The 15,203-nt window shown below is 35.9% G+C and overlaps 1 gene segment (V, D, J or C); it reads right to left on the bottom strand.

Moving 5' to 3' along the window:
• Positions 1-844: 844 nt before the first annotated feature.
• Positions 845-7,766, bottom strand: LOC142835210 (Ig heavy chain V region 3-6-like). The segment is given in 2 exon segments: positions 845-1,182; positions 7,652-7,766. Coding segments are annotated over 2 exon segments (453 nt in total).
• Between the last annotated feature and the right edge of the window lie 7,437 nt (positions 7,767-15,203).

Raw genomic sequence — 15,203 nt, 5'->3', positions numbered from 1 at the left:
CTATATTTGGGTTAGAATTACATTCCTCTTATATTATTAATATAAAATCACAAATCAATGAACAATCTCTCAATGTGAAGGTCCAAGTATATCTAAACACAAACTTTTCAATTTTCTTCTACATCAGAGGTGGATCCTTCTCTGTCACATTTAAATATATTAATAATTAATTTGAACACAGTATTTATTTCATATGATGTTTTAAATTCTACTATCAATTGATATATTTTCTTGCACAAAATATTCTGTCTTTGCAAGTCAGTTAATATTGACAACAGAGTTATTACATCCATTCCATCCTACACACGTGACACCAGTGCATACCTGCTTTGCATCACACAGTTGGTAATACAGAAGTAGTGATATGTGGAGCCCCAAACACAATATGTATCATTCTGTAGACATCCCAGCAACTGGTTTGTGTGAACAGACTAGGATGTGCTCCAACACACAGAGAGGAGTGTGTAAACAATCAAAAGTGGAATCACAATTGTTACAGGAAAATTACTGTCATGTAAAACCTGATGAGTTCCAAAGAGCTACTATCATTAAAACATATTCCTACAACCAAAATGATGGCTCTGTTGGTAAAGACTTCATCCACATTCAAAATAACATGAAATACTGCCTCGTACCCTGTCTTCAGTGACACAGTTAGAAACAAATACATGATCAGAGAGAGGAATGAACCTCTATCCAGTCTGTTCTTAGGCAGTAAGAAGAAAAGCCAGAGACAACCAAGTGTTTTCTTTCTCTGCCTGAAGTTTTAAAGTTCCTGAGATCAGTTAGGGCTGAGCTCCCCCTGCTGGTCCAGAGGTCCTCTACAGGGAGGTTTGTGTCTGGGCTAATGCTGAAGTTCCCTCACTGTGCCTCTTGCACAGTAATATGTGGCTGTGTCCTCAGTGGTCAGAGAGTTCAGCTGCAAGAAGAACTGGTTCTTGGATGTGTCTCTAGTGATGGAGATGCGGCTCTTAAATGACGGGTTGTAATTAGTACTACCATCGTTACTGTATATGTACCCTATCCACTCCAACTTCTTCTCTGGGGACTGTCTGATCCAGCTCCAGGTGTAGTAACCACTGGTAATGGAGTCACCAGTGACAGAGCAGGTGAGGGACAGTGATTGTGACGGCTTCACCAGGCCAGGTCCTGACTCCTGAAGCTGAATCTGGGACAGAATTCCTTCAAACAAAAAAGTGAATTCTATCAATCACATGTTGTCAGAACCCCACATGGACACATGTGTGTAGTGGGAACACTCACCAGGAAGGGCTGTCACCAGGTAAAGAAGATCAAACAGTTTCATCTTCTAGGATACACCTCCTTTTCTTCAGAGGTCGGCCTCCGGTGAGAGAGATGTGAGCTCCCACAGTACAGGAGGGGATTTAACACAGAGCTAGAAGATACATTTGCATGAGGGAAGTCAGGCTAGACTTTATAAACTGGAGGTGGATACTATCCTACTTGGTTATTACAATATGGTCAACAGTGTCTCTGACTTCCTACAGATAGAGACTGAAATAACAGAGCATAGGTACTACACTCATCACAGTAAAGACATCTTGGCATGAACCTGCATCTACTTTCTAGCCCACATCCCCACCAAATTCTTCTGTTTCTGTATTTTAAGGTCACCCCTCAGTGCTAACCTTCTCTTCACACTACATTTCCTGAGTTCTTGATTTTTGATTAGTAGTCCCACACTGCTACTAATGTCATTCCTTTTTCTCACCCATGAGATGGGATTCTGATGTTTAACAATTTTTACACACTTTAAATATGCATTATTCTCACTGGTTACTAAAATGCTGATGGATAGACACCTGGGTAGTAAAGATGGCGCAGGAGAATAAGACTAGGAGAATTCTGAGTAGATGTAAGGCAGAGTTAGAAGAGGTCACCTGAAGTTGCAGAGGGTACAGGATGGAGGAGAGGTAAAGACAAGAGCTATGTACAGCATGTGGAATCATAGAAATGTTTTAATATAAATAAAAGTAACAATCCTGTAATATTGGCCAAAAATTATTTTTTTATTAATTCTCAGTATATGCTATTTGTTTACAGACAGACTGGAGAAAGAAAAGACTGCCTACAAGTTTCCAACTTTCCTATAAAATTTGACCACTCACATATTGTTGTTGTATAGGGCCCACACCTAAGTTCTTTTGTACTGTTGGGGAATCCATCTTTAGCCTACTGGCTCATAATATCCAGTAGACTTTTTAATGAACTAGAAAATTTTAAAGACAGTTCTGCCTATTTTGACACTTTGTTAGCCACATTTTGGTGTCATGCACAATATTTCAGACTCTTTCATGAAGCAGAAACCCTGAAGGATCATCTCACTTTTAGGCAAGTGTAGCAATCATCTCTCTGTGGGTTTTGCCTGTTTAGTTATACAGTCCAAGCAAGAACAGTTTTTTGCCCAAATGACTAGCAAATGCCTTAAGGAACCTCTTCAATGTCCATCTTTATCTAAGTAGGTGGTGCTGACAGGAGCAGCTATTCTTGTCCATATAGAGCTATGTTTAGTCATGGAAAGATGAGTCTATTTACTGATGTGTCGTTAAAGTTCCATGATCAGTTTTATCAAAAGAATTTCTCCATGGTCCTTTTGCTGGTGTATATCTGAGGCCTTAGTAAAAATGTAGAAAATCAAAGGCACTAACAAATCATTTAGTAAAGTAAGAGTCTTATTTATCTATGTTTGAAGGAACTTCTTTGTGTATCGAGATTTCTCTAATTTCAGCAGCAAATAATGGCATTTTTAATGGTGCTGACACACTCCTAGACATTCACCTGAAATTTCTAGCAATGATTGAGATTTATATTAACCATGGTAACAGTGATATTCTCACAAAATGAATATTTGAGACTTTAAATAATTTTTATTAAGTTTAAACATTCAACGAAAATGTGGATATTCCTTATCTGAAAGCAAAGATTTATGTATGTCCTCATGAAAGAAAATTGTGTCCTGAGCTACCAAGAATTTGTGTCACATGTGAATGTTGAAAAACTATGGCAAGACTTACTCCTTCCAGTCTGTACCCCTTGGATAGCATAAAATATCACTTATTGCACTGGGAACATAGCCCAGGTGGAAGAGTATTGCTCTGCATACCTGAAGAACAGTGTTCTTTCTCACCATGGCATGACAAGTGAGATATTAGAACAGGAGAAACATACATTTGAGTAGTGATTTGTCTGAATGAAACAGTGTAAAAAAACAATAGAAAATAAGGAAGGATTTTTTTAAAAAAGAAAATTTACTTAGTACAAATTTATGGTTTTATGTAGAAATATATGTTTTTGTTCTTATTAAGCTATAAAATTGTAAACCCTTTTCTTGTCTTTGCATAAATTATTAAATCATTTCTTATAAGATCAGAAATACTATATGATTTGACACAGATTGTATAAAGTTTAGTGAATAATATATGTTTGCATTGAATTGAAGTAAGAAACCAAGGCTGAGTCCATAGATCACTGATATAGCATTTTTGCCCTAAAGCCCTAAGATTGTCAAAAATAGAAGTGCCGCTATATAAAATTAAGGAGTATTAGAGATTATTATTTGATCAGTGATAACAAACACATAATATAGACCCATGTTAAGCATTTAGGGTCCAGGACTGACCTTTCAAACCTACTATATATAACTGCTACTCCCCATCACAAAGGTATTCCCAGCTCTTTTGTGACATTCCTAAAAATTCAAGTGGGCATATGTCTTCATTTCATATCCTTCTGCTCTTGGGTTCCTCAATGACTTGCCAATTTTTTCCATAAAATCGTGTTATGCTCTCTGTCACAGTAAATATTCACCTGAACCTTTAAGAGACTTGCCTGAACTGCAGCACCAAGTAATACGGATACTTCCTATCCCAAAATATACTCTCTTCCTGTTGCCTTCTTCTCCACATCACAATGTTGTTTTGTTCTTCCAATATATTAGGCAGTTATTACGATGGTCTTGATTCTTGAACTGCTTGGTAGAATGGAGCACTATTAATAAAAGTTAAAAAAAATTAATAAATAAAGCATGGTTAATAAAATTTCAGAATGAGAAATTGGAGATCAAACTGAAAGTCAGAAAAACAAAACAACAATCCACTGACTCTTATCTTGACCTTAGTCCAAAATGCTGATTCTGCCTTCAGGATTCTCATTATGAGAATATGTATCAAAAGTTATTTCCTCCCATCTTATAAGCCTCTCTAGAGATGGGATTAAAAGCATGCACCACCATGATTAAAGCATGTACTGCCTGGTTTCTATGACAACTAGTGTGGCTACTGGGATTAAAGGCACATGTCACTGTGGTTACTGGGATTTGTAGTGTGTATTATGATTACCTTACCTGTGAGGCTTACTAGTGGGGGCTCTGATACTCTCAGATGTTCAGGCAGGCTTTATTTATTGAAATGCAATTGAAAGTCCACTACATTAGACATTGTTCTTGGTTAGCAAAGAGGTTTCCTCCTCATAGTTCATTCTCCCAAGTCTGGCCAGACTGGCTTGGTTTTCTTCAGAATTGTTCCTCCCCATGCCTTCTTTAGCAGGACAGTATTACTTCGTTTTCTCCTAGTTCCCAGAGCTATCTAGTATCTCGTTCTTTGTCAGCTGAACAGTGTCAGTAATATGTATAATGTCAGAGAGTGGTTCTGAGATGCAATCCAAGATTGATTGGTTATACCAGCAAAAGTTATTCTGCTTAATGGTACCAAAGTAAAAGGATAAAGAGCAACCCAGCCCACAAACTATTTTGACCTCTAATAATTTCAGCTTGAAAGTCACTAATATATTTTAACTATGTTCTGAGAATATATACTGTCAGATAAAAGTTCTAACATGCACATTAATAAAGTTCTTACTTTTATTTGTAGATGAAGGCTATTGCAGAGATTCATATTAGGCAAGCATGCAGAGAAAAGGTGATGCTGTGATGAACATTTACAGTTGGTATATCTTCAATACAAATCATATACTAAAAACTCAGGGCAAGTCCTGAAGAAGAGATAAAACTATCGTAAAATTTAGAGAACCAGGATGTAATTATGAGATAGTATTTTCTAGATGGAGCAGGAATTCTTCACCCATGAAATCTTTACAATATTGAAGCCTAATCTAGATACCAATCCATAGGAGGAAACCTCTCTGTTTCTCACCCTTAAATGAAGAGCTACAGGTAATGAATAGCTTTTGAGAGAAGAAGAATCAGGTTCCTTCAGGGACAAGCTCCCTGATAGGTTGAAAAATGGAAAATGATGGTATGCCCTGGCAATGCTGAAGCATGTACGGGTAGGTAGTTCATATATGGTGTTTCTGTTGAATTTGTCCATTTTGGGTCATTGCCTAATTTATTAGTATAGCTGAGTCTTCCTCAAGAGAAACCAGATCTCATCACAAATGAGGCACCATGTGATTGCTGGGAATTGAACGCAGGAAATTTTGAAGAACAGGCAATACCATTAACCACTCAATTAGACTGCTTTACACATATGTACATATAAGTAGCTATAACTGAGGTCAATATGATAGACATAGGCAAACACATAAACACACACAAATTAAGACAGAGAAGGAGGGAGGAGACACTGGTAAATGTTAACTAAAATTTAAAATTCATGAATTTTATATGGAATGATAGTGGATATAGGAATTTGTTTAGAAGGATTAGAAAATTTTTATGAATGTTGAATCCAGATATGAAATTGTAGAAATGGTTTACAATGGTGCAGCTTAGTGCTGATTCTTAAAAATGCCTGGAATTTGATATCCAATATTGAAAAACAGTGATATGTATGTGCCATATGCTATGATTTTTTCTGTAAATGATATCTAAAATTTGAACTCATCTATTAATATTTATTGCTAGTCTTTTATTTGCTGTGTAATATGTAGCACTCCTCTATGAGGTCAGTGTTTATAAACTATTTTTTTTCAAAGCTTTTGTATTTTATTTTATTTTTATTAAAATTTCCTCCTCCTTCCTTCCGCCCATTTCCCTCCCCCTCCCCCCTCCCCTCCTCCCACTCCCTTTCCAGTCCTAAGAGAGGTCAGGGTTCCCTGCCCTGTGGGAAGTCCAAAGGCCTCCTCCCTCCATCCAGGTCTAGGAAGGTAAGCATCCAAACAGATGAGCCTCCCACAAAGCCCGTCCATGCAGTAGAATGAAAACCCAGTACCATTGTCCTTGGCTTCTCAGACAGCCCCCGTTGTCAGCCACATTCAGAAAGTCTGGTTTGATCACATGCTCCATCAGTCCCAGTCCAGCTGGCCTTGGTGAGCTCCCATTAGATCAGTCCCACCGTCTCAGTGTGTGGACGAACCCTTCGCGGTCCTGACTTCCTTGCTCATGTTCTCCCTCCTTCTGCTCCTCGTAATAAAGGAAGCATAACTATGAGTTGCAAAAGGTTAAGAGTTTTCTATAGGGTCCCAATCTGATTCACTTCCATCTAACTAGTACAAACAATCACATTTCAGGAAACAGGATAATGAGCATGCAGGGCTCCTCATGACTTTAACTAGTCCTTTACAATACCAGTTTTGAACCCTACACCTCTGGCCCAATGTCTTCTGAGCAAGAGTCCAAAATGTTGTCAAAGTAGGAGACTCCACATATGTATACTCCACAGAATGACATGTAGGTACATCTTTATAAAACAATAAGAAATTTGATCATTGCCCTCCAAAGCAAGACAGGATTACAATTAATTATTAATAAATATATAAAAGTATATTTATGATGAAAGGTAAAATGACTTCTTATAAAACTGTGGAAAAAACATCCAACAAAGTATGTGGTATACAGGTACACCAAATTGAATTTTGAAAAGGGTTTTAGCTTGCCCTGATATTTTTGATTTGTATTTTAATGGAGAAATTAATATTAGAGTATATTCTCATTTACTCCAAACACAGTTCTAAATATATTGATAATATAATAAGATGTCAAAGTTTGCTATGCCAGAGTTTGCTATTTTTTTTTTTGTTTCTCGAAAGCAGAAGCATGTCTAAGATATTAACCAATAAAGATCTTGTCAAAGTATGGTGGACTATAAGTGACATCCAGAATCAGCATATCTTCATTCTCTGATGTTCTTTTGAAATGTTGATCAACACCATACAAGAATGTGAAGAAATGGCTGACAAACAGACATTCCGATTGATTGCTTCTGATATTTTATCCAGGCTAATCTTCAATGTAATCTCAACTTCATCATCCTCCAGGGTTTTGACAGACTCACCATGTAGTTGTAGCACTGTGTCTTGCACAGTAAGAGATGACAGAGGCCACAGATGTCAGGCTTCTGAGCTCCATACATGCTTTTCTGGAGGATTTGCCTACAATAAGGGTGGCTTTGCCTTGGAACTTCTGTTCATAAAGAATACTTCCGTTTCCAAGATGAACTCTTCAATTCACTTCAAGCTCTACCCTGGTCACTAATCAGTCAGTGCATATAGTAGCTAAAGTATTGCAAGAAGTCTTGCAGGAGAAATTCCCCAAGGTACCAGGCCTCACAAGCTTAGCCCCATATCACTGCAGATGGACCTGGAAGTAGGAAACTGTGGAGAGAAAGGCATAGTAGAGTCACTGATAACTAAGGGTGTAGACCGTCTTCAAGACTGGAACTAAGAAATGACTTACCTGTAGCTGTTGCCATGAGAAAGAAGATAATCCAACTCCATTCCATGGTGGAGGCATGTGTACTTAGTGACTCTGGAGAAGACACTGATCGAAAGTTGTTGTGGGATGTAGACATCCCTGTATTGATCATCATACACCCATATGTTTTGTATATCCATGAGGCCTGGATATTATTTCTTACATAAGTACCTATTCTAGATGGAGAAGAAGGAGGTAGCTGAGACCTGTATCAGGCAACAGAATGCTGCGATCCAAATCCTCACCATGTCTGAGGAAGTATATATTCTTGAGACCTATGCAGACCCTGCGGACATAACAACAAGGCCTAATCTCTTAATTTAAAAATAGAATCACAATCTGAGATATTTGGTCTTCTTGTTGACAAAACTGATTTACAGGTGATGGTAGTGATGAGAATAATGTGACTGGAAACTCCCAAAACCCCTAAATTAGGAGAATTTCTAATCATTTTTCACGTTTAAGAAATTAATATTTGCTTTTCCATTAGGTTTAAGCTATTAGTATATGGTGACTTTTTTTCTTTTAGTCTATTGTTTGCTTTCTATATTGAGAAACAAAGATTTTGTAGTTTAGTAATACAAACATGGTAATGTTCTTAGAGGTGTTGTGGTATGGAATTCATTCTTAATATATTTTTTGAAAAAAACTTGTAAATATTCAAAAAATAAACAAATTTTAATTAAAAAATGAGAAAACTTCAGTGGAATATTTAACAATGAATTTTTACTGGGTTTGAAAATTTGAGACATCTCGTATCAATTGTAGCATGTGTTGTTCAGCTAGTAGACTTTAAGGAGTGAGTTCACAGAGTCTATGGAATCCCCTCCATTTCTCATTTCTGTCTTGTTGATTGTTGGCTCCATTGTGCCCTCTGCTGGTCTTGAGCACCCTTCTAGTTGGCATGTAACTGAACTTACCAATACACTTTTAATATTCTTATTATTTACACTTATCATTCTAAAAAGAGTGTAAAAATTGAGATTGTTAGCAATAAACTTGTCACACCTTCAGTCTTGCTGTGGGTGCTTCATACTGATCTGGTTAAAATTCAGTACAGACTGACCATACTCAGGAAACCCTGGCTTGGTAAGTAAGTACTGGCTGTTACAAGGATTGTATCAAATGTAGTAATCTCATTGTTGAAGAATTATTTTCCCCAATACTAACCAAAAAAAACTCATTTCACATTCATTAAACATGGATCATATATCTATATCTTTTCTTCAATGTATGTGGAAGATATGAGGAAGTAATTCCATGGAATCCTAAAATCCAGAGTGTGCCCAACATTCAGATTTACTGTGGTCATCATAGGTCACTGGCACCAATGTGGGCTGCTGGTTTTCCTGTCATTTGGAAACAGCCTGTGGATTCCTTGGTTTTCACCTTACACTGTGTTGTTCATTGAGCTGTGTTTGTCTACATCTAAGTAATCCCATATTCTATAGCCTCTTTGTTCTACAAAAATTCTTAATATAAGTCTGAGATCACTATTATACTATCCAGAGAAGGCTCAGGTCTTGACCAGGAGAGTCTTTTTTTCCTTTTCCAAATTCCTAAAACGTGTAATTCTTAACACTGGACCAACACCAAACTTCACTTCTCCACTAATGCTAATCTAACTGAGACGTAAAACATTCAATATTTCCTATATTCAGCAGCAATAAAGAGTTCCACTTCAGCAGTCATGCACGACATGTTTACAAAAAACACTAGCAAAAAGCAGAAAACTGTGACAAGGAACTCTGTTGCCATATCACCTCGCAGCTGCACATTCATACTCAGACTTTTCAACCAGATGGTGACACAAGAAACACCTCCAGTGGAATCATTATGTGAGAAATTGGGTTGTAAAATAATCTTTAGAAGGATGATATTTTAAATATGCTTTGTGTGAAAATGTTAATCATTTCTACCTTGTTAGAGTATTAACACACTGGAATCTGGAAAGAATAGACAATATATATTCCCACCTTCATGGAAGATCTGAAGTTTACTCATCATGAGAGGAAATAAATAGAAAGATTTTCAGATTATTTAAATTTCCAAGTAGTTTTCAACTAAAACTAACATAACCAACTCTTAAAATTATAGACATTGTAGAAAAACATGAAAAGATTTTATGTTCATTTCATCTGATAACAAGTAACAAATGGTTATCTTAGATGTTCCATTTGGCAATATGCTTGTTAGACATTAAGCACATCATAATTGTCATAGAATACAACAAAGCAAACAGATTTTTTGAACAGGAAGGGAAAAACACATATTCTAAAATGTAAACAGACATGTGCTTGGTTATAAGAAATCACATGATAGAAATTCAAAACTGCCTTTAATATTAGTGGCACCTGTTCATTCCAAGTAGCTTTAGTAGTTCTTTAGGTTCTCTGCTGTTTCTGAGCTCCTGCCTATGAAGGTTTGTGTCTGAGTTCACACTAAAATCTCCCATGTTTCTACCACAGTAAGACATGGTACATGGTTCAAAGTTAAGAAAACTTAGCTATAGGAGTTATCCCTACTGAGAATGATGCTGGAGTTGAAGTCCCAATTACAAACTGTGTCTCCAAAAGTCTATATTAGGGTACCAGCATATTCTAACAGTTGCTTTATAAAAATTGTATGTGCTTCTGCACAAAATCAATGGGCAGCAAATCGGAATTCCTTTTAAATGAATAAATAAGAAAAAGAAATTTGTTCCTATATACATTGTCACAGAGTAAACATTCCCTTCAAAATGATCAACCTAATTTATAACAAGAAATATTTTTTCTACATCAGTATCTATGTGCGTTATGTGATCATCATGTCACATGAAAGCTTTAATGGCATTCTCTTATCATTTATGTTCTTTTCTTTCTTGAGCAAAGATCATAGAATATACAAATGAATTAATTGGGGATAGGCAGTATTCCCATTTTTATTATTCTACTGACTGCAGACCTGCAGCCCACAAAAATGTGCCATCTATATTAAATGTGAATCTTCCCTTCTCCATTACACCTCTGTGAAAATACTCTCACATCTACTGAGTAAGAGACTTAGATGATCTCAAGTTAAGTCAAGCTACTAGGAATGTTAAACCTCACAACTTCAGCCCTGGTACAATAACATCTAATACCTTCAATTTTGGAAAAAATAGCAATGGAAAACTGATTTGTCCAAAGTCATAGAAAACATTAAAATAACCAAAAGCTATTTTCATCAGTAGGCATAGTTTTAAATCTGTTTCTTGACAGAAAAAATCATATAAAATAATCTAACATTGATAAACACAAACAAATCTTGAGAATGACTGAGACATATCAAAGAGGATTATAATATTTGTAGACATATTAGAGAGAAATTTTTCTGAACAACATTTACATATACTTAAAAATATATAAAAATAACCCAAATTATTAATCATCACTGAAACATAAAATAAACATAAAAAGATATGTACATCACACATCTTATGATATAACAAGAATATGTCATTAATTTTACTGTAGATAAGAGTGGTCACATGACGTGTACATTTCAACAAGCAAAAGAGCACCACCATAAATTCTGATGTCTCCAGTGGATATGTGTGTAAGAAAGGAACTTGTGTCAATGAACTATTTATACCAACTGACACAATCATTGCATGATTATTTACAGAAGCCAAGATAAGATATTTAATTCCTTAAGAAATAGGGATAGATATGTGGGGTGTAGGAATCCAAGAGTTTGCCAGAACAATGGCTGATGATTATCATAAAAAATGGTGTGTTATAAGATAGTCAAAATGCAATATAATAATTATGGAAAAATTAATCATTGTTTATATTTGAAGGAATGGATGAAGAAATACTGTTATGTCACCTTGAGGTGAAGAATGTGCTGTCCTATGAGAGAACAAAATGGACCCAATTAAGTTACAGCAAGTGAGATAACACAGATATGTGAAAAGAAATGATGCCTGATTGGTTAGATGGAGTATTGAAAGGTGGACATCCTGGAAAGGAGAGCTTTGTTCTAAATAGCAGAGGATGAAGTCCAAAGTGGAGTTGATATTGGATGTGTGAAACTCCCAGTTTTATAGTTCAGACAACACAGGTGAGATTTAAATTTCAAAAGTTTTCATTGATATATATTACATATTTGAACTAGAAATAATGATATGAGACAACATGTTAATTGACTTTGTTTATGTTTCCATACTGTGTTCATAAATTAAAACAATATAATAACTTATTTATAAGAAATTATTATTTAACAACTAAAAATATTTTAAAACTAAATGTCTGACACAGATGATAGTGTGGAAAGTCATTGTTGATGTCTACTGTATTTTCACATTATTATACTTGAATAGGATACATGAGCATAATTCCTGACATGTAATATGGGATTCTTTCTGTATACAGTAAATATATTTTATTATCATTGGTTAAACAATAAGCCGATTTGGCCCACAGCCAGACAGAATAAAGCCAGGTGAGAAATCCAAACAGGCCTACTGGGAGAAAAATACCAGAGTTAGGGAGATGCCAGTAGCCACTAGAGAAGCAAGATGTGTGGTAACAAGTCATGAACCTCATGGTTAAATATAAACTAATAGAACTGTGTTAATTTATACATAAAACCTTGGCATAACTATACCCAAGTCATGGGTCAAACAATTATAATTAATATTAAACCTCTGAATGGTTATTTAAAAGCAGGTGCAGAACCAGGTGGGATGAGAAACCTCCAACTACATATGGCACCCAACATGGGGAATGGATCCATATAAGACTTTTAAAAGCTTTCTAAAGATTCTAAGTGAAAAAAAAAGGAGTCACATTGGGCACCCTAATCTCTCAATGCTGGCCATTTCACAGACACATGTCCAGACAACTGCCTGGGAGATGTAACTGGCATCCCGTTGTCATGGGCTGGAACACATGGTAGAGTCCTTCAGTCTCTTAATGTGATACAGTAAAGAGGATCCCATCAGCTGCCTGTGGGCTTGAGAACACAGTTGTAGGGTGAAAAGCATAGCATAGCTACAAGATGTTTACTACTGCTTCCTGGAATTGGGGCAGTAAACATGGCTCCAGAAGCTTGTGGTGAACATAGCTCCACCACGTTAGAAAGCCAAACGGGTCAGAGTCAACAACCACAGCCTCAACTTTTGTCCTACCCACATCATCTTAATGTTCTAAAAACTCTTCAGGTAAAATAAGAAAAAAATTACAGATATGCAGTAAGAGAAATTCATAAAAAGCCTCTAAAATGGTCATAATGTGTTTGATAAATATGCAGTCTTGGGAGATAGAGGATACAGGATAGACAGAGTCATAGATTAAAAGTATATTTAGGTTATTTCCAGTTTCTGGCTATAACAAACAATGCTGTTATGAACATAGTTGAGTAAATGTCTTATAGTATGATTGAGCATCATTTGGATATACATCCAAAAGTGGTATTACTGGGTTTTGAGGAAGGTTATTTCCTAATTTTCTGAGATATAGCCACAGCCACACTGATATCCAAAAGGCTGCACCAGCTTGCATTCCCACCAGAAATGAAGGAGTGTCCCCTTTACCCCATAACCACTGCAGCATTAGTTGTCATCAGTGTTTTTGATCTCGGCCATTCTTACAGGTGTAAGATGGAATCTCAGAGTGGAATAATTATACAATGGAGTACTACACAGCAGAAAAAAATGACATCTTGAATTTTGCAGGAAAATGGATGGAGCTAGGAAACATCTTTTTGAATGAGGTAACCCAGAGACAGAAAGACAATTAGCATATGTACTCACTCATAAGTGGTTTTTAAACATAAATCAAAGAAAACCAGCCCACAAGTCACAATCCCAGAGAACCTAGACAAAAATGAGGACCCCAAGAAAGACAAACATAGATATAAGCTACATGAGAAGTAGAAAAAGACAAGATCTCCTGAGTAAACTGGGAGCATGGGGATCTTGGGAGATGGAAGACAGGAAAGGAAAGATAAGGAGGAGATCAGAGAATTATGTAGAGCTCAATAAAGATGATATTAATAAAAATATAATTAAAAGGAAAAATAAATTTCATAAAAATAAAATAGAGCAAAATATTATAATAGCCACATAAAGATGAAAAATACCCAGAGAGTCTGAATTACATATACTATTGTGTTTTCTTTAAATTTTTTTTGGGGGGTTTTTTGAGACAGGGTTTCTCTGTGGTTTTGGAGCCTGTCCTGGAACTAGCTCCTGTAGACCAGGCTGGTCTTCAACTCACAGAGATCTGTCTGCCTCTGCCTCCCAAGTGCTGGGATTAAAGGCGTGCGCCACCACCGCCCGGCTTTTCTTTAAATTTTTGACTATTAATGAGCGAGCTACAGAGAGACATTTGATTGTGAGGGCTGCCTAGATAAACAAACATAAAGGTATCTTGACTTCATAATTTGTGTCTAAGGATAGGTTGCTTTGGAAAACACTTATGATTTTATTTCCACTGAAATGAGAAACTGTGGGTTCCTCTAGGTTAATATGGTTTGAACAAGTTGAGACACCTGAGATGTCTCCATGGGAGCAATAGCCCAGGTGATTTAACATCCAAAACAGCTTAAAGTCAACTGACTTAGACATTCGATCCACACAGAATACTACTGCAAATATTTAGCCAAAATTCTATATTTTCTCAGAATCAGTGTAAGACTACCAGTACCACCAATCAACAGGAAGTAGTATAGAAAACTACATTCCCCCAAAATAAAACTACACCCAAATTTCCAATATGCAAATGTTAAATAAATAAAGGTTTAATTTTATTTAAAGGAGGTTGGTTATAAATGGTGAGTGGTCATAATCAATCTCTTTCTAAAGAGAAAAGGTGACTGTGATGTAAAACAATAAAAATATAGGTTATTAAATCTATTTTAATTCAAAACCAACTATTAATCTCAAAATACATTACATGGTTATATATTTTGTTTGTTTGATACAAATTTATGACAAATTTTATATTATATGTATATTTCTATTCTTGTTTAAGGTATTGTATTTATGCAGATCATTTAAAATGCGATATAGTGTAGAACCCAAATCAATAGTCATCTATAATAGTGAAACATACAGACTTATTAATTTTTTTAACTATACAAAAATACATTTCATAAGAATAGATAATCTTCAGACACTTCAAAGTTCTCTAGAATATGACTTTAAAAATGTTTTAATAACAGAGAACTCTTTGGACATGAAATGACTGCTTCTGGCAGCAACAATTAATTCAAGAATATAATGGGCATCAAAGAAGCCCTTTATGCAGCTTGCCTTCAAAACGGCAAGGCTAACCATTTGGTCAAGAATGTATTGTTTCCTGGACAGCTTTACAAAATTTTGTATAATCTTGAATGCAGGACCCATGAAATGATAACTGGGACTTGCCAAAAAAGGTGAGACAGGTACGTCACAGATCCTGCTTCAAGGAAGAATCTGTCAGACATTCTTCAAGAAACAAAAGAAAGTGACAGACTAATGTTACCAAAATAGGAAAGATAGTACTTCAGATTCTCTGCATCACTG

The sequence above is a fragment of the Microtus pennsylvanicus genome, chromosome 14 (assembly GCF_037038515.1).
Source record: "Microtus pennsylvanicus isolate mMicPen1 chromosome 14, mMicPen1.hap1, whole genome shotgun sequence".
Classification (NCBI taxonomy): Eukaryota; Metazoa; Chordata; class Mammalia; order Rodentia; family Cricetidae; genus Microtus; species Microtus pennsylvanicus.
Note: the sequence above shows the minus strand (reverse complement) of the source record. Positions and strands in the feature narration are given on the sequence as shown.